General features: G+C 41.5%; 1 protein-coding gene across 2 annotated transcripts in view; it reads right to left on the bottom strand.

Moving 5' to 3' along the window:
* The window catches only part of rspo2 (R-spondin 2), a 123,907-nt gene that overhangs the window by 62,713 nt on the left and 39,720 nt on the right, over nt 1–21,474 (bottom strand). For both annotated transcript variants that reach the window (XM_043688746.1, XM_043688745.1), the window contains exon 3: nt 8,643–8,831. In XM_043688746.1, the coding sequence (XP_043544681.1) occupies nt 8,643–8,831 (189 nt within the window). The remainder of the gene's footprint in view (nt 1–8,642; nt 8,832–21,474) is intronic.

Genomic DNA, 21,474 nt, shown 5'->3' with positions numbered 1-21,474 from the left:
AAAAGAGGGCGGGGGGGGGGGGGGGGGGGTGGGTGGGCAGGGGGGGGGACTGGGGGGGGGGGGAAAAGAGAGAACCATAATTCTATTAGTTTTAGAATACTGATGGAAAAGGATAAACCAGATCTAAAAGTTGAAGTTCAAGATTGGACAAAGGCTAATTTTGACAGTATTAGGCAAGAAATTTCAAAGCTGATTGGGTGCAGATGTTCACAGGCAAAATGTTACAGCTTTGGAAAGTGGGAAGCCATCAGAAAATGAGATAAGAGACAATATATTCCTGTTAGGGTGAAAAGGAAAGGCTGGTAGGTGTAGGGGATGCTGAATGATGAAAGAAATTGAGGGTTTGGTGTAGAAAAAAGGTGGAAGCATATGTCAGATATAGACAGGATATAGTGAGTGAAGAGTATAAAAAGGCAGGATGAGTATACTTGAAAGAGAAATCAGGTGGGCAAAAAGGAGACATGAGGTAGCTTTGGCGAACAGAATTAAGGAGAATCCAAAGTGTTTTTACAAATACATTAAGGACAAAAGAGTAACGAAGGACAAAAAAAAAAAAGCCCCTCAAAAATCAGCAAGACAGCCTTTGTGTGGAGCCATAGGAGATGGGGAAGACACTAAATAAGTGTTTTGCATCAGTGTTTACTGTGGAAAAAGGACTTGGAAGATAGAATGTAGGGAAATAGAGGGTGACGTCTTGAAAAATGCCCACATTAAAAAGGTGATAGTGTTGGATGTCTTGAAATGCATAAAAGGTAGATAAATACCCAAGACCTAATCAAGTGTACCCTAGAACTCAGAACTAGGGAAGTGATTACTGGGCCCTTTGAGATATTTATATTGTCGACAGTCACAGGTGAGGTGCCGGAAGACTGGAGGTTAGCTAACATGGTACCACTATTTAAGAAAGGAGGTAAAAGGACAAGCCAGGGAATTATAGATGAGTGAGCCTGATGTCGTCAGTGATGGGCAAGTTATTGGAGGGAATCATGAGGGACAGGATGTACATGTATTTGGAAAGGCAAGGACTGATTAGGGATAGTCAACATGGCTTTGTGCGTGGGAAATCACGTCTCACAAACTTGACTGTGTTACTTCTTCAAAACACTAAGAGGGCAGAGTGGTAGATGTGATCTATATGGACTTCAGTAAGGCATTCAACAAGGTTCCCAATGAGAGACTGGTTAGTAAAGGTTGGATCTCATGGAATACAGAGAGAACTAGCCATTTGGATACAGAACTGGCTCAAAAACGTAGACGAGTGGTGGTGGGAGGGTTGTTTTTCAGACTGGAGGCCTGTGACCAGTGGAGTGCCGCAAGGATCAGTGCTGGGTCCACTATTTTTCATCATTTATATAAATGATTTGGATGTGAACATAGGAGGTTATGGTTTGTAAGTTTGCAGATGGCACCAAAATTGGAAGATTATCTCCGATTACAAATGGGATCTTGATCAGGTGGGCCAATGGGCTAAGGAGTGGCAGATGAAGTTTAATTCAGATAAATAAGAGGTGCTGCATTTTGGGAAAGCAAATCTTAGCAGGACCTATATATTTAATGGTAAGGTCCTAGGGAGTGTTGCTGAACAAAGAGATCTTGGAGTGCAGGTTCATATCTACCTGCGACTCTACTTTCAAGGAGCTAAGATAGCAAAGGTGTCTGGCGTTTGATATGCTTTCCTTTATTGGTCAGAGTATTGAGTACAGGAGTGGAGAGGTCATGTTGCAACTGTACAGGATGTTGGTTAGGTCACTGTTGGACTTGTGTAATTCTGGTCTCTTATCGGAAGAGTGTTGTGAAATTTGAAAGGGTTCAGAAAAGATTTACAGGATGTTGCCAGGGCCGGAGGATTTGAGCTACAGGGAGAGGTTGAATAGGCTCGGACGGTTTTCCCTGGAGTGGAGGCTGAGGTGGTGACCTTATAGAGGTTTATCATGAGGAGCAAAGATAGGATAAGTAGACAAACTCTTTTCCTTGGGATGGGGGGAGTCCAGACCTAGAGGGCATAGGTTTAGGGCAAGAGGGGAAAGATATAAAAGAGACCTAAGGGGTGCCTTTTTCACAGAAAGGGTGGTGCGTGTCTGGAATGAGCTGCCAGAGGAAGTGGTGGAGGTTGGTACAATTGCAACATTTAAGAGGCATTTGGATGGGTCCATGAATAGGAAGGGTTTGGAGGGATATGGGACTAGATTGTGTTGGGATATCTGGTTGGCATGGACAGGTTGGACAGAAGGGTCTGTTGCTATGCTGTACATCTCTATGATGCTGATGAAAGAGGCGAATGATAATGGTTAGAGAGAGTTGGGAACAATTCCTCTATGGAACTGTAACAATTAAGTTTTTAAAAAGGAGACACAGAAAAAGGCCTGGGATGTGGGGGTCACTGACACAGTTGGCATTCATTGGCAACAAAGTGCCTCCTTTTTGAACTACAGTCCTTATGGTGACACCACTTTCTGCCAGTTTGCTCAGGCTCAAGAGACAGAGTCGCATGGTCGACCACATTGGAGGAAGTACAGTAAGCAGCTTAACCCTTGAATGAAGACATCACAAACCAGGTGAGTTGGTACACAAACCAGAGTATTTTAAAACCAACTGGAAAGGAAACAAGGTCTGAATTCACAAAACTCCCACAGTGAAATTTGAATGTTTGTTTTGTGGATGTTTGGCCAAGACCACGTGGATGTTTGGCCAAGACCACGTGGATGTTTGGCCAAGACCACGTGGATGTTTGGAGGAGTAACAGAACCAGATGTCATCGTTGCAGGATTAGCAGTTAATTCTTCAATGGGCCAGGGCCTCAATTACTTCAAGCTACATACTTCCTGCAATAGATTTTATGATTGTAGGTTTTTAGTAAAGGTGCCCAACTTAATGTCCTGTTGCTTAATGGCATTAAGAAATCTGGAGTAGCCATCCAATGTGTTAACATGATGATGCTCCCTCCACATTTCCCTAAATTGTGTAACTTGCCCATCAGCAGCCTGCCAATATTTCTACTACTCCAAGTCCAGCCTATGGTCAATTCCCAATTTCCTTCACTCTGTCATTACCACATACTTGGCCTCTAAGACATGGAATTCCTTTGCTGAACCCCTCTACCCCTCCCATCCTTTCGGATGTTCCTCTTAACCTAACTGTTTGACCAAGCAACCTGTGCTAATGTCTTTTGGAGATGGCTGTCCAAGTCTTGTATCCCAGCGTAAAAGCTTTGGGTGTTTAAGAATTTAAAAGGTACTATATAAATGCAAGTTATTGTTGGCTTCCAAGAATTTATTTTCAATCCTTCAGACAATTCAAAACTGTGCAACTAGCTGCTTCACAAAGCAGAGAGCAAAATGATTAACAGGAAAGAACTTCACGAGAAATATAGCTGTTTATGTTTCATCTAGGAGATAGTTTATTAAGTCTGTATAGAAACTGTAGTTGGCACCACAATTAATTGATTTTAAAATCACATCAATAAATTAAAGATTGTTTAAACAAATGCTCATGTTTCTCAAGGTGTCACCTGTGGGATGATAGTCAGGATACATCCAAAACGAACTGTTGGCAAGTAAAAGGGACAGGGTAGAGAGAACACAGTTCCACACACAAAGACATTTTAATAAGTGTTTTAACTAGGACTTGATGAAAATACATATCTGAACAACAGACTTACATACAATGCAACAGCAAAAAAAAAAATCTTCCCCAAATGAAACAAATTGCTGGAACATTAATTTGCCACTCCTTCAATTATTGATCATTCATCTCCCACATGAAACAACTTCAGCAGGAATTAAATACACTAAGTCATGGCAACTGAAGGGTTAAATCCCATCTCCAAGATTGCTCCCAGATTTTCCCTGAAAATATTTCTCACCTCACATCCCCTTCCATAATTTGTCCATTCAATCACTGCCAGAAACCTCTCTGCATCTCAATAGTTTATGTTACATGGTAAAGCTCAATGGTATAGGAGCATGAAGGAGCAACTCTCCTGCAACTCAAACACTGATGCATTGTCTGAGCACCAAATTCTCAGGGGTGCGTCCAATCCAGTATAAATCAATTCTCAATTTAAAGCCTCTACTTCTCCCAGAGTTTATTTTGAAAACTGGTCTCAAAACTGAAATTACCCAGAGGGAAATAAAAAGTTTATTTTGAATATTGTTGAAAATTAAAACTAAGTACATACTTGTTTACAAAGTCCCCACCAGCTGTCTGACATGACCTATGCAAGTGTTTCATTTTTAAAAAAGTAAGTACTCACAGGATTTCAACATTGCCAGCAAGGTCAGCAATTATTTCTCATCCCTGGTTGTGCCACCTTGGATTACTGCAGCCCATGGGCAGAGGCCTTTACCAGCCCAATGCAATTGGCAAGAACAGTACCAATATAGTCCCAAAGCTGGACTATGCAGAGTTGAGAGAGAAAAATGGTGGTGGTAGAATTTGGCTGTGTCTGTTGTCCTCCTACTTCAAGGTGGAGGAGATTGCTGGGTTAATGGATGCTGCTGAAAGCCTGGACATGTTACTGCACAGCTCGGTTCACTGTGTATTGGTTGGGGAGGGAGCACGATGTTGGAGGTGGTGAATCAAGAAAGTTGCTTTGTCCGGGTTCACATTGGACTTAGTGTTGTTGGACCTCATCCAGGTGAGTGGGAGCATTCGATCACACTGTATAACTTGAAGACAGTCAGGAGGGAGTCACTCACTCCAGCCTCTGACCTCGTAGCATGGATGAGCACAGAGATTCCATGTATTAGATCCCTGCAAGTTGCCACCCAGGTTGATAGGGTTGGCAAGGCATATGGTGTTAGCTTTTATTGGTAGAGGGCTTGAGTTTCAGAGCCACAAAGGTCATACTGCAGCTGCACTTGAAGTATGGAGTACAGTTGTGGTCACTGCATTATAGGATGGATGTAGAAGCTTTGGAAATTTATTTTAAAAAAAAAAGAGATTTACTAGGATGTTGCCAGGTATGAAGGGAAGATCTTACAAGGAAAGGCTGAGGGACTTGAGGCTGTTTTCATTAGAGAGAAGGTGGAGAGGTGACTTAATTGAGGCATACAAAGATAATCAGAGGGTTAGATAGGTTGGACAGTGACAGCCTTTTTCCTCAGGTGGTGATGGCTAACATGAGGGGACATAGCTTTAAATTGAGGGGTGACATATACAGGACAGATGTCAGAGGTAGTTTCTTCACCCAGTAGTAGAGGCGTGGAATGCACTGCCTGCAACAGCAGTGGACTCGCCAAATTTAAAGGGCATTTAGATGGTCATTGGATAAACATATGGATGAAAATGGAATAGTATAGGATAGAATTCTGTGAGCATGATCTTAACCTCCACAACCACCTGGAGTGGCGCTCTGAAAGCTAGTGCTTCTAAATAAATCTGTTGGACTATAACCTAGTATTACATGATTTTTAAACTTAGGTTCCACAGGTCAGAACAACAACAACAACAACAACAAAAAGGGCCAAACGGGCCTGTACTGTGCTGTAATGTCTTGTTCTACCTGCTCTTGTGGTCAGTTTTTACATGGGTAGTTCAGTTCAATTTCTAGTCTTTGGTAACCTGCAGGATGTTGACAGTGGAGAATTCAACAATGCCAGTCAAAATCAATAGGCAATGGTTGGATTCTTGATGGAACTGATCATTGCCTGACACTATGAAGGTTACTTGCCTCTTATCAACTCATGCCGGGATATTGTACGAATCTCGTCAAATGCAGGCATGATTACTTCATTAGATCGGAGGAATCATAAAAACAGTATAATCATGAATAGTATGTACATCATACATTCTTCCATCTGACCTGATGATTCTTAGGAGGTCATTAAATGAATCAACTGAAGATCTTTGAACCTTGGATGCTACCCATAGGAACTCCAGCGGAGAGGACTTGGGGCTGAGATGATTGACTAACAACCACAGGCATTTTCCTTTGTGCTAGCTATGACTCCAACAAGTAGAGAGCTTCATTGAACTTTACAAAGGCTCATCAATATCACATTCTGTCAAAAGCTGCCTTGATGTCAAAGGCAGTCACACACTCTTCTGAACTGTGGAGATCAGCTTTCGTCCATGTTTGACCCAACCCTGCAATTGGAGGTCAAGAGCTAAGTGGCCCTGGTTGAACACAGTGCCGGTGAGGTTATTGCTGAGCAAATGCTGCCCGATAGCACGGTTAATAATCCTGTCATTTTACTGATGATTAAGAGTTGACTGATGGGACAGTAATTGGGCAGGTTTATCCTGCTATTTGGTGTACAGGACATAATTGGGCAACTTTCCACATGGTCAGGTAGATGTTTCATTGCAGCTTCAATATTGACATCTTAGCTAGGGGTGCAACTAGTTCTGGAGCACACGTCTTCGGTAGTATTGCCAGAATGCTGTCAGGGACTATACAGTATCCAGTGCCTCCAACAGTTTCTTAATATCATGTGGAGTGAGTCAAGTTGCCTGAAGCAAGCTGCAATACTGGCCAGGCATCACAACTCTTTTGGGTGAGGATTGCCACAAGTGTTGGGCACCTCCATCGTTATGGATGCGATTACTTCTCATTAGTTATTTAACTGTACACCAAATTCATGACAGAATGGAACAGGACTGCAGAACTTTTATTGGATTCACTGGGTGTGGTATTGCTCAACTCTATATTAGAAAACAGCAGCAACATGCAAGTAGTCCTGTGTTATAGTTTCACCAGGTTGACACCTTATTTCTAGCTATGCTTTCCTGCACACTTTATTGAAATAGGATTGATGTTAATGGTAGAGTGAGGGATATGCTGAAATCATGGCATTGCAGAATGCATTACAGTACAATTCTGCTGCTGCTTATCGCCCACAGAACCTCATGTAAGTCCAGTCTGAAGTTGCTAGATCAGTTGTAAATCTCTTAGCATGGTGACTGTGCCACACAGCACAATAGCAATTTTTAACAAGATGGAATTGTCTCTACAAGGTCTATGCAGTGGTCACTTTTACCAATACTGTCATAAACAGATACCTCTGCAGCAAGCAGATTGGAGAGGATGAGATCAATTAGATGTTTTCCCCTACCACAGACCCAGTCTAGCAGTAACGTCATTTAAGACCTGGGTAGCTCAGGCTAGTAGTGGTGCTGTTGAACCACTCTTTATAATGGAGATTGAAGTCCCCCAGCAGGAGTGCATTTCTTCCCTTTCCATCTTCAGTGCTTCGTTCAAGCAGCATTGAGCATAGAGAAGTATGGTGCAGATGTGGGTGGGAATCAGCGATGTTCTTTCCCCAGATTTGACCTGATGCAATGAGATTTCATGAGATGCAGTCTCAATGTTGAAGACTCCAAGAGCAACACTCTCCAGATTGTATACCTCTGTACCACCTCCTCTGCTGGAATGGTCTTGCCAGTGGGACAGAACATAGCTCAAACAATGCCATCACCATTCCTCTGGGTGTTTTGTGCAAGTACAATCCCATGAGCTTAACTCTGCCATTGCTCGAGTCGTCCATGGGAAAACTCAACATTGGCATGAGCCACCAGATGTTGTGAAGCAGTGTCTAGCGGTGATATGATCAGTTTCAATGCGTAGACCAACGACAATTTTATTCCTTCTAGATGTCTCCGTGTTTTGATACAACTGAAATAACTGCCTTCTGAAAAGACCTGGCAAGCCAGAGTCAACCAGATTGCTATGGGTCTGGAGTCATGTAGCCAAATCAGGCAACAATGGTAGATTTTCTTCCTCAGAACAGGCATGGTAAATACTCATCTATTTGGCGAATTTGGAATGATTTACAGTCACTATTAATGAGATGAGCTTAACAAGAGCATGGGTGGGGGGGGGTCGGGGGCGGGAAGATATGGGAGGGAGAGAGAAGAACGAACATGACAGTTCACATACAGCAACATTTTTAAAAAAGGCTATAGGAAAAATAGGAGGTAAAAACTGCAAAAGACACAACTGAGGGGCAAAGATAGATCTCATTAACTCCTTTCTACTGCTCAGCAAATGTAAACCAGTCAAAGGGATCACATTAACAGCAAAAGCAGCAAATGCACAGTAGAATTTAAAGAGGATAGTAGTCTTTATAAAATGCCGAGTAAAGAAAATTTAAACATTACACAGTAATATCAATCAAAATTAGAAAAAGACAGCATAACTGATGCCCAAAGATATTACATTCCTTAATTATTCAGGAGAAAATATGAATCAATAACTTTCCAAACTCAGTGCTCCTTCAAATGACAGCATGAGCAATTCATCAAATCAGACTTCAAAATATTTCAGATCAAGAAATATTAGAGTTGTTCAAGGAAGAAAATAAATCTGAATTTTCAAACTCGTTTGATCAGTGAAGTAAAAAGTGTTTTGCAACATGTTTCCAGAGTAAAAATAAATTCCAGTTAAATGTTTTTAACCTTCAACATTAGCCATTTTGCTCATTATTAATTCTGCCTGAACTACTGGGTATTGTTCCTTCGAGATTTCCAACATTTAATGCTGACAAAGTTGTTTTTTGGGACAAATTTAAATACAAGAAAGGTATCAGGGCAGGTTTGGAGAAAAAGTGTGATTATTGGCTGGGGTAAACAAGAAGATAAAAGCTACCCTTCATCCAGTGTCAAATATAGTCAAGCAAAAAAAAAAAAAAAAAAATTCTTACTTGCACATCTGTTCATCTCAAGCGCACGCACGTCATAATATCCTGATGGACAAGAGTGCAGGCACTCTCCATACTGCCGCATGCCTTGTCGTCGAAGGAAGAAGAATAATTTCTGCTGACAGCTAAGACACCCATTATCCTTGGAACAAAGCAAGCAGCCCTTACAGATTGGGTATGGTCCAGTGTTTGCTGTGGATGACAAAGGAATAGGATCATGAGGGTTACAGCACAAAAAAGTAGTCTTTAGCCTATCATGTCCCATCCTTTGGGACACTCTCTCACCCAGAACTGCTCCTCTATGTTTTCCCAAAACCCTACAAAAATTCTCTCAATTATCCAATTTCCTTTTGAAAGCTAAGATCAAGCCTGCAGCCACAACACACTGTACTCCAGATCCTAAACCACTCACTGTGTAAAAGGCCAATAGAGAAAAGGTATTTGAACACAAGTTCAAAGAAAAAAATCTACCAAAAAGTTGAAGATAAATGCTTTTCAGGTCTCTGTATAGTAACTTCTTCCATTTACATTATTCACAGGGTCAAATCCAGCAGGACCGCAAGTAATCGAACAGACTAAACTGTTGCCTTAACACTAACCATTAAAATGAACTTCATGTTGAACATGCGGAACCCACTACCACATTGAAGTAGTTGAGGCAAATTGCACATGTTTTAAGGTAAAGCTGGATAAACATCCAGTGCAGAATGGAATTAGGTTGGGATTAGATGGAGTAGAGTGGGAGGAGGCTTGTGTAGAGTATGATCATTAGCATTAAAAATGTGTTGGACTGAAATGACCAGTTTCCAACACAGAAACCTTTACATAACATCACAATTTAATGCCTTGAAATGTTACCAAGAACAAATACTAGTCAACAAGGACTGCAGGGCAGGGATTGGTCAGCATCGACTAGGCTGCAGAAGGCACAGGATGATGAGAACAGAAACTGAAGGAGTAAGAGGGGATGATCAAAAGTAAGTGGCTGAATGATTGAAATGACAATACACAATAAGCAACAATACAGATTCAAACTGAAGCCAAGGGGGTCACAATCTCTCATCAGCACAAGCTATCTTTCATAATAGATGCTGAGTATGAGCATGGTAACCCACACAAGGGCTATGGACTCAACGGCACTTGGCTGGTCTGGCCACTTGTCAGAAAGGCTCAAACATGATAGCTGGGACATTGACAATCATGTTACAGAACAACTGCAGGACATTGCTCTGGGGAAGGGGTGGACAGGCATAGGTTGCAGTCCATGACGGCAATAAAGATTTAGATAGGAAAGGGCAAGAGATCCTAACATCAGATTTCAAAAGAATTAGTAAGGAGATTGAAGAGAGTGATCTCCAAAGCAGTAATCTTATGATTACTCCCACATACTGGTAAACATAGGAACAGGAGAATGGAGTGATTAAAACACAGCTGCTAAACTAGTACAGAATAAAGAACATTTGATTTACGAGGCATTGGGATCATTTGTGGGGCAGGTTGGACTTTTAATAGGTGGACACGACAACGTCAGACAGTAAAAACGTTTCTATTGATACATGAAAAGAAAGTGATTAACAGTGATAAATGTGGGCATGTTATAGGTGGGACAGAAGAATTTAGTGAAGTACTGTAGAGAAAAAAAAAATGGAGGAGAAACTAAACAGTGACTCTGCATCTTCAAAAATGACGGTGGGAATGTAAGATAGCAAGAAGGTGCAAGGCGGTTTTAAGAGGGTATGGACAGACTAAGTGGAATGAATTGTAATTAAATGTGAAGTTATTTACTATTGTATAAGTGAAAAGGGGTGGGAAATGCAGATGTCCAAAAGGTATCTTCATCCAGGTGTCAGTAAAAATTAACTTGCAAGTTCAACAAGCAACTAGAAAGGCAAATTGTGTTTTGGTATTTCATTTTCATGGGGGATGGAGTACAGGAATACAAAATATCTTGCTGCAATTGTATGCAGCTTTGGCCAGACCTCACCTGGAGTACTGTGTATGTAGTTTGATCTCCTTATCCAAGGTCAGGCGTACAGGCTATCGACTGAGTGCAATCGAGGTTCACCAAGTTAATCCATAAATTGCTCGGATTGTTTTACGAGAGATTCAAGAAATTGGGTCAATATTCTCTCAGATTTTAAAGAATGAGAGAACACCTCATTGAAAAACTTACAGAATGTAACAGGGTGGATATTAACAGGACATTTCCCGATAGCTGCTGATTCTGGAGCCACGTGACAGGCCATTAAAAAAAAGGTAGAATGAGAAATCTCTTCAGGTGAATGTTTGGAATCCACTACTCCAGAGTGTGTTGTGGAAACTCAACAATTGAGCAGATTCATAAAGGAAATGTGTACACTTGTAGTTACTAATGACAATAAAAAAGGAGATGGAAATAGTACAGAGAAATGACATTGAGATGACTAACCATGATCTAAAATGCAGGCAAACTCAATGGGATTAATGGGTTATTCATTTTTTTTATGTTCCATTCATAGAGATCTGCCATCTGGATTTCCCACCAATTTCTCTCTAACAACATTCAATCTTACCATTGCTATCCCTTCCTATTCATTCATTCATTGTCATGTGATTATGAAATAGGAATTGCTCCATTTTCCCACAAGACCAAAGAATGTTTATGTCCCCCATTTCAGTTCCAATGAAATCTGTACCTATGGTACAATTCCTGCTCAAGAACAGAATAGAGGCTTGCATTTTCAAACAACCCTTTCATCATCTGTTTTAAAAAAAAAGAAGAGAGTTTATAGTCACTGTTGTAATGTAGTAAACACAAATTTGTATCGCCCAAAATTCCCAAATACAAAAAAGGTGATTATATCCAGTTATTCTATTAGTGATGCTGGGTAAGTGATAATTATTGGCTCCAGGACCACACCCCTATTCTTCATATGGTGCCACGGGATTAATTTACTGTCTCACCCAGAAGTGAGACCTCTGACAGGGAAGCATTCCCTCAGCACTACACTGAATTACGCATTTATGTAAACGTGGTGCAAATTTCCATTTTTGGACCTTCCCCCGAAACTTTCACAATATGCTTTCACAGCATTTCCTTCATCCCTTCCTCTTCTGAAAAAAAAAACCATAAAATAATGATCACAGACAGAATCTCTCAAAATATCCTTCCGAGAGAAGGCGTACAGTTTTGCACAAGACTCTGAAAGAGTCAGTACTGAGGAATGTTAAAGGCACTAGTCTCAAATGATTTCATGTGGAATCGTGGGCAGAACACCTAAGGATTGAAGGAGTAACACTCAACATCTGGTGGTCCTCAAAGTTTCTGTAACAATATTGATCAACATAATGCAAGCCTCTATTCTGTTCTTGAGCAGGAATTGTACCATGGGTACAGATTTCATTGGAACTGAAATGGGGGACATAAACATTCTTTAGTCTTGTGGGCGGCACGGTGGCACAGTGGCTAGCACTGCTGCCTCACAGCGCCAGAGACCAGAGTTCAATTCCCGCCTCAGGCGACTGACTGTGTGGAGTTTGCACGTTCTCACCGTGTCTGCGTGGGTTTCCTCCGGGTGCTCCGGTTTCCTCCCACAGTCCAAAGATGTGCAGGTCAGGTGAATTGGCCATGCTAAATTGCCCGTAGTGTTAGGTAAGGGGTAAATGTAGGGGTATGGGTGGGTTGCGCTTCGGCGGGGCAGTGTGGACTTGTTGGGCCGAAGGGTCTGATTCCACACTAAGTAATCTCATCTAATCTAATCTGTAACTACTTGCTAATCACTATATCTTAAACAAAAGGAGACTCTTCAGAAAATGGTTTGCCTGTGACCACATTAAACCAGATAGGCCCTGTAGTTTCCTACACTTAAAAGATCATGGCAATGACCAGCATCATGCACAGCAGCTCACGAGCATAGCGAGCTGGCACATCCATATGACTGATTTTCTCAGCAAGAACTAAACAGAGTTATTCCACTATTGCCCAAATGCTTCAGATGGCCGGGGTAGTCAGTCAGTCATCACAGCTATGCACAAGAGTGCTGCCAGTGACCCACCAATCTCCTGGGAATATGGAATAGCCTTGCAGCACTGTTGGTATTAGTGTTTACTTTGAAGAGTCTAGCTGGATTTGACTTTGCTATGGTTATTTATTGCACCAATTCAGCCCATCTTGGACATTGAAATTTATCCCAGTCTACAGAAGTGACAAAACATTGTGTGTGGACTCAGTACACGAAAAGTGTTAGTGTACAAAAGATAATCCTGTGATCCAGCCTGCCCCACAAGATTACGATACCCTTAATATCAGAATCTCTATTATTCCAGTAATTCAAGAGATAGTGTTTAGATTTCCTGAAGTCAGTATTTTAAGCAAAAATAGGGAACTAAATGCTTCTTCCCAGAGATCCATTCTAGAGAGCTTGTGGTGGATTAAAAAGCCAAATAAAAGCTGCCACCCATGAAAAATACCTTAGCAAAATCAACACTTCACACTGCAGGAAATAAGTATTCCAACAGCAGGTTAAAGTTAAGAGTACTGTTGTATTTCAGCAATCTGATGTTAACTCTAGCCTTGGATAAAGACTGGAAAAGCATTCAGAGCCAAACAATACAGGCAGTTTCAGTCTAGTTCCCAGCAGTCTAAGATTAAGCTACCAACCTCACTTGACACTTGTAATAAAATTAAAAATAATGTTATATTCATGGAGGTACAAGATTTAAATCAAGAATTGGAATTTGGGCATCTTGCTTTGGAGCAGGATAAGTGTGGTGTCACCAACTAGAAAGATTTTTTAAAAAGGCCCCCAAATGACATCTGTCACAGAATGCGTTTGTGATTTAAACTATCAATACAGTTTCTCTTTCAGGACTTGTTACTAGCATCTCATGATATTCACAGGCCTGTGCAATGCTCATATTTTGCTGGTTTACTTTAGACCAAAAACTTGGAAATTTGCTCACCACAATTAACTGAAGAACATACAGCACCTAGATAACTAATATTCCTTTCAAACTCTGCTACTTTCTGCACAGTGTGTCAAAGCATTGACTTATGCATCTAGATACCACCGCCACCCCTGCACACCCACCTTGAAGTCTATAAAAGCAGAAAAAAAGTAAATCCCTCTAATCATATGTGAACTATAGACTTCATAAAAACTGTTTTCTTAGTTTACATGTAAGTGGCAAATTACAGTTAAAGAACTGATGCCAGTGGAATCCCTGCTTTAATGATCTTCAAGCTCGGTATGCTTACATTTTGCATTACGAGAGAAAATCTGGTTGAAGATTGCTGCAAATGTTTCAGCCTTATCTTTTGCACTCGTGCTGTGCTCTTCCATCATTGAGGATGGGGATATTTGTGGAGCCAAGTTGCTGCATATTGTTTTGGATAGGATTCTGTTGCTGTTGATGGCCCACAGCACCTTATGAATATCCCAGTCTTGAGTTACTAGATCTGTTCAAAGTCTGTCCCATTTACCATGGTGATAGAACCACACAACGGAGAGTTCACTAAAATGAGAGCGCAGGACTTAATTTCCACAAGGACTCTTGCCACTTCAGTCATGGGCAGATACTTCTCTGGCCAGCAGATGGACGATGATTAGCTTAAATGCTTTTTTCCTTCTTGTTGATTCCCTTACCACGTGCTTCAAACCCAATCAACTATGAACTTTAGGACCCAACCAGCTGAAATCAGTAGTACGTGAGAAATAAGGCAGGGCATTTGACTGAGGTGTCAGTGGGGGAGCATTTTGAGGCCAGTGACCATAATTCTATTAGATTTAAAAGTGATGGAAGAAGATATAGACCAGATCTAAAAGTTGAAGTTCTAAATTGGAGAAAGGTCAATTTTGACAATATTAGGCAAGAACTTTCAAAAGCTGATTGGGGGCAGATGTTTGCAGGTAACGAGATGGCTGGAAAATGGGAAGCATTCAGAAATGAGAAGCATTCAGAAATGAGTTAACAAAAGTTTAGAGACAGTATATTCCTGTTAGGGTAAAAGGCTGGTAGGTATAGGGAATGCTGGATGACTAAAGAAATTGAGGGTTTGGTTAAGAAAAAGAAGGAAGCATGTCAGGTATAGACAGGATAGATTGAGTGAATCCTTAGAAAAGAGTACAAAGGCAGTAGGAGTATACTTAAAAAGGGAAATCAGGAGTGCAAAAAGGGGACATGAGATAGCTTTGGCAAATAGAATTAAAAGGAGAATCCAAAGGGTTTTTTACAATACATTAAGGACAAAGGGTAACTATGGAGAGAATAGGGCTCCTCAGCAAGGCGGCCTTTGTATGGAGCCACAGAAAATGGGGGAGATACAAAGAGCATTTTGCATCAGTGTTTACTGTGGAAAAGGACATGGAAAATATAGAATGTAGAGAAATAGATAGTGACATCTTGAAAAATGCCCACAGACGAAGTAGTGCTGGATGTCTTAAAATACATAAAAGTGGATAAATCCCCAGGACCTGATCAGGTGTACCCGAGAACTCTGTGGAAGCTAGAGAAGTGATTGCTGGGCCTCTCACGGAGGTATTTATATCATTGATAGTCACAGGTGAGGTGCCGGAAGACTGGAGGTTGGCTAACATGGTGCCACTGTTCAGGAAAGGTGGCAAGGACAAGCCAGGCAATCATAGACAAGTGAGCCTGACGTCGGTGGTGGGCAAGTTGTTGGAGGGAATCCTGAGGGACAGGATGGACATGTATTTGGAAAGGCAAGGACGGATTCGGGATAGTCAACATGGCTTTGTGCGTGAGAAATAGTGTCTCACAAGCTTGATTGAGTTTTTTGAAGTAACAAAGTGGATTGAGGAGGGCAGAGCAGTAGATGTGATCTATCTGGACTTCAGTAAGGCATTTGACAAGGTTCCCCATGGTAGACTGGTGAGCAAGGTGGATTCTCATGGAATACAGGGAGAACTAGCCATTTGGATACAGAATTGGCTGAACAGTAGAAGACAGAGGGTGGTGGTGGTGGTGGAGGATTGTTATTCACACTGGAGGCCTGTGACTAGTGGAGTGTCACAAGGATTAGTGCTGGGTCCTCTACTTTTCATCATTTACATAAATGATTTGTATGTGAGCATAAGTATTGTTAGTAAGTTTGAAGATGACACCAAAATTGGATGTGTAGTGGACAGTGAAGAAGGTTACCTCCAATTACAACAGGATCTGGACCAGATGGGCCAATGGGCTAAGAAGTAGCAGATGGAGTTTAATTCAGATAAATGCAAGGTGCTGCATTTTGGGAAAGCAAATCTTAGCAGGACTTATACACTTAATGGTAAGGTCCTAGGGAGTGTTGCTGAACAAAGAGACCTTGGAGTGCAGGTTCATAGTTCCTGGAAAGTGGAGTTGCAGGTAGATAGGATAGTGAAGAAGGCGTTTGGTATGCTTTCCTTTATTGGTCAGAGTATTGAGTACAGGAGTTGGGAGGTCATGTTGCGGCTGTACAGGACATTGGTTAGGCCACTGTTGGAATATTGCATGCAATTCTGGTCTCCTTCCTATCAGAAAGAAGTTGTGAAACTTGAAAATGGTTAAAAAAATAGCTTTAAAGGATGTTGCCAGGGTTGGAGGATTTGAGCTATGGGGAGAGGTTGAACAGGCTGAGTCTGTTTTCCCTGGAGTGTAAGAGGCTGAGAGGTGACCTTATAGAGGTTCCTAAAATCATGAGGGTCATAGATAGGATAAATAGACAGTCTTTTCCCTGGATTAGGGGAGTCCAGAAGTAAAGGGCATAGGTTTAGGGTGATAGGGGGAAGATACAAAAGAGACCCAAGAGACAACGTTTTCCATGCAGTTGGTGGTACATGTATGGAATGAGCTGGATGGGTATATGAATGGGAAGGATTTGGAGGGATATGGGCCAGATGCGACTAGATTGAGTTGGGATATATGGTCAGCATGGACGGGTTAGACCAAAGGGCCTGTTTTTGTGCTGTACATCTGACTCCATTACTTGGTGGTGGACATCAAAATCTCCCACCCAGAGTACAACCCCTGTCCTTACCATCCTCAGCACTATCCCCCAAATAGTTGCTAAACATGTAGGAATACAGATTCATCAGCCGAGGGAGGATGGACAGTATGCAGTGATCAGATTTCTTTACCCACATTTACACAGAAGCCATGAAACTGCAGGGGGTCCAGAGTCAGAGTCCATGTGAAGGTCTCCCAGGCCAACCATCTGCTGACTGTATAACACTGTGCAGCCACCTCTGCTGAGTCTGTCCTGCTCGTGTGAGGGGACATCTCTAATGATGGTAGTGTCTTTGTACGTGCAGTCGGTTTGGATTTAATGCAATAGTCCCGTTCCTCTACAACTGCACACTACACAAAAATCACATCAAAGCAGCATCATTTAAACCAATGGAACCGGAATTGTGTTGGAGCCAATGTAGGTAAGGAAAGTTAATGTTCTACAAAAAGAAAGCCTAAATTCTTCAATCATGTTGTTACAGCCAATTGGCATTGACGAAAAGCCTGTTTTAGCAGAACCAGTTTTAGTCATATTCATGGATTTTTATCTCAAAGTCAGGCTCTTGCTTAACTAGTCTGTGAGACAGCTCCCCCAGTTTTGGCACTAGCCCTCAGGTGTTAGCGAAGACAACTTTGCAGCATCAGACTGGAAAATCCTGGCCATTTCCAGTGCCAAGATGTGATGCCACGTAGTTGGTCCAGTTTCATTACTTTGAGACTTCGTAGAGATCAATACAACGCGTGATTTGCTGGGCCATTCTAGAAGGCAGTCGAGAGTCAGCCACAGTCATAATGTAGGCCAGACCCTGAACCAGATGAGTTTTCTCAAAAAACAAAGAAAAAGAAAAAAATAATTCAACAATGCCTTCATGGTGGAATTCTGACCCAGGTCCCCAGAACATTAGTGGTATTATCACTGCTATTAATCCAGAAACTCCAGTAGAGTCAAAAAAATGTGGTACTGGATAACTGCAGCAGGTCAGGCAGTATCCAAGAAGCAAGAGAGTCAACGTTTCAGGCATAAGCCCTTCAATCAGGAATAACACTAGGCCACTGCTTCCCCCATGGATAAACCATTGCTGTGGTATAGGTCACCAGCTCAAGCTTTTATATTAAAAGCAGCAGACTAACATCTCAGGTCAATTGTTGTTTCAATTTTACATGCAATTTGCAGCCAATCCCAAGCCTTACTGCAACTGATCAAAGAGAGAACATTTGAACAAAGTGTAGCTATTCCTTCCAGCTCCCAAATAGTTTCGACAAAATGGCCATGACACAGACATCAAGTTAGTCAGTGCCAATTTAATTCCAGTCTGTTATTACAATCTTGTTCATTTCCACCCAAATCACAAAAAGCTGTTTGTTGGACGTACAAAAACAGAATTGTACATTCCTGAACGCAAACAGGATGATTAAAAACAAAAAAAGGTCAGACAAAATGTGGCAGTGGACTATGTAGGGAGATTTTGGGACAGGTGACAGCAAGTTTGCTTAGAAGGGTAGGTTTTAAAAAGGAACATCTTAAAAAGGAAATAAAAAAAAGGGGGAAGGTTTGGGGTGAGCAGTTGTTTGGGGAGAGGCTTCCAGAGCTCAAGGAGCCAGTCAGCCGAAACCGAGCCACGAGCGATGGAGTACAAGGAGGAGGTGGTTCATAAAACTACTCTTGCACAAAAGCTAAATTCAAAAAAATGGCAAGAGTCTATTTTTTAACAAAAAAAAAAATCCAACTTTCTAAAATGTTTGTCCCATGATATAGATCATCTCCTGGCAATAGTGATACTTAACAGAAGAATTGCAGAAAAAAACAAAATCACAAATTGTTTTTATAGTGAAACTATAGTCTACACAAATTTAATCACTTAGAATGAATGTGTTTGAAAATTAAACCAGAGTAAACCTTCAATTATTCCAGAGACTATGCTCAATAAACAAGAAAATTTTACATATCACAGCACTCAGGAGGAACCTAGTTCCATAACTTGCACTGTTCAGAGTTCACTGCTGCCAAAATACCCCTCCACTTTATTTAGAACTCCAAGATATCCCCAACTTTAATCAAAGACTTGCCACAACATTTCTTGCATAGCTTTTTAACAAAAGTTGACAGCAACTTGATTAAATGTTGAAATAAGTTTAGATTTTTTAACAAAGTCAGTTAGCATGTGAGAAACTTTAAGGAGTCAAATTCTTGGCAAATAAAATACTGGGAATAATTCAAATTCAGGAATGGGACAAAATCAGGATTGACAAACCCTAGGATTGCATCTCCTAGGCAAAAGAGATCTTTTAATACTGGAATGCACAGAGACAAGTTTCTAATTCCTAGTAACACATGAAATTCTTAGCTCAAAATTGAAATGCTCGTGTTATGTGGTGTTTCTTCAAGTCTGAAGTAGACAAGTGTTCATCAAGATATGGACCGTGCTGGTCTAACTAGATGAGATGAGTCTAGTTGAGCAACATGTGAACTTTGTTGCATTACTACAGTATTATTGCACAGAAACCACAAGTAATACACTATCCCCAGTTCTGATATTGGAACATCAGTGGTGCTTACTGCATTCACTGTCATCAGGCCCATGTACATCAGTTTAACCCCAAGGAACAGCAACGTTTGGGAGGTTAGAGGGTGGTGGCAATGTTCACTGAAACTCTGTTCATCTGGTCATTATCATGTCACTGTTTGAGACTTTTGCTGCTATCACACACTGTTTCCTTTCATACCGTGACAACACTTCAAAGAAATGTTACATTTGCTGTGAACGAGCTGCAGATGTGAAAGGTAACATACAAATGCAAACAGTTTCTTTAAAAAGTGCCTCACATTCTGTTCCTGGAACTGGTCTTGGGTGGCTTTTTGTTTAAAAAAAAAAGGTCCAAAGCTCCAACTGAGTTTAGTGATCAGAGGTACAGCAAGGACAAGCTGTGAAATAAATGGATCACAAAGACAAAGACATTCAGTAGATGCTAGCATTTGCCTGGAGCAGGGAGAAGTTTAAATGGCTAAACTAAAGGTTAATTTATGTTTTGACTCATTCGTTACCAAATCAAGCAAAATTGTTCACCTCATAACCCCTCAGCAACCAACAAAACGTGTTGGGTCAGGATATGAGATCTCCAAAAGGGTATGCTGTCATCGTTACTGGTCTGGTAATCCAGGAGATACAAGCTCAAATTCCATGACACACAGCAGGAATGGGCTTAAAGTTCAGTTGATTAATTCAGAATAACTGGCATCAGCAGCTGTACAGTGGACTGGTCATAAAAAGGTGGATGGGTTAATACGAAGGAGTGCTGAAAGCACCACCAGTACAATGTGATACGCACTTGTGAGCGCAACAGCTTAAGATTTTGAAAAAAAGTGTGATACCTAATGTCTGGTCCTCCTCAGTCTAAGTGTGTACTGTATCCATATAAACCTCCAACTGCTCACTAACATGTAATTAATTAACTACTACTTGGTCAAAAGCAAGAGCCTTTTCGAGTTTAGAAAAGGGACTGTTTCCCCACAATACTGAGAAAGTGCTTAGCTACCTACATTCAGGATGAGGTAGCAAACCCATCCTGTGGCATGGTGCAGACTTGAACTACACGTACAATGAGCAGCAGTGAAGATTCCATTTAGCAGCCTGATACCATGACTGTCAGTAAAAGGTTGATCAACTACATCCTTTAGGAAAAAAAAGGACATGTGCCATCCTTCCCTGCTCTGGCTCCAGACCCACAACAACATAACCAAAGAATCGCCTTTGAAATTCAAATTTCGCGAATAGCTTTCAGAAGGTAAACATCAAATAAAACTTAAAGTAATTATAAATGAAGTAGGGAAACAAATGTCAAAATAGTTTATAAAGAAATTGCAAAAACACATTCTTTCCCAAATGTAAATTTACCCTGTAAATACACAGAACAAGCTCGAGCAGACTTATTGGAGTCACAAGATCATTATTACTTCATTATATTAGAGAGAGAGATATAAAAAATATTCAGTTTCAAGTGTTTCATTGAGAATAAGCAGGACCCAATGAAGTCACACAATTAACTGGTAGGTAAACAGACAGATGTGTGTGTCACACTGCAGTGGGAGAAAATCAGTCAAATCTTTCTTTCAGCAGAAATACAACTAAATCAGACAATAGGCTGAAGGGCTTAACCCACCTCCCCCAATGAGGGCATGCAGACACAGACAGCACTTAGAAACCAACATATGATTTGCTTTCCTGTTACAATAAGAGATGGGGGTATAAAAGTGTAAAGTCACCTAACAACTGTATGGAGCATTGATCAGGCCCATGGGGAGTAACGTGTCATTTTAGTGGTCTTAACTCCAAGGAAGGTTGTACCTGTTCTCTATTAGGTCTAAAGGTATTAATGCTTTTAGAGCAAAGGGCAGTAAGCAGTATTCACTGATATTCTGGATTAGTGGTGCTGGAAGAGCACAGCAGTTCAGGCAGCATCCAAGGAGCTTCGAAATCGACGTTTCGGGCAAAAGTCCATCATCAGGAATAAAGGCAGTGAGCCTGCACTTTCCCCTGCCACCGCAGGAACTGTAAAACCTGTGCCCACACCTCCTCCCTCACCTCTATCCAATGCCCTAAAGGAGCCTTCCACATCCAAAGTTTTACTTGCACATCCACCAATATCATTTATTGTATCCGTTGCTCCCGATCCGGTCTCCTCTACATTGGGGAGACTGGGCGCCTCCTAGCAGAGCGCTTTAGGGAACATCTCTGGGGCACCCGCACCAATCAACCACACCGCCCCGTGGCCCAACATTTCAACTCCCCCTCCCACTCTGCCGAGGACATGGAGGTCCTGGGCCTCCTTCACCGCCGCTCCCTCACCACCAGACACCTGGAGGAAGAAC

This window comes from Chiloscyllium plagiosum, chromosome 4 (genome assembly GCF_004010195.1).
Source record: "Chiloscyllium plagiosum isolate BGI_BamShark_2017 chromosome 4, ASM401019v2, whole genome shotgun sequence".
Lineage (NCBI taxonomy): Eukaryota > Metazoa > Chordata > Chondrichthyes > Orectolobiformes > Hemiscylliidae > Chiloscyllium > Chiloscyllium plagiosum.
Note: the sequence above shows the minus strand (reverse complement) of the source record. Positions and strands in the feature narration are given on the sequence as shown.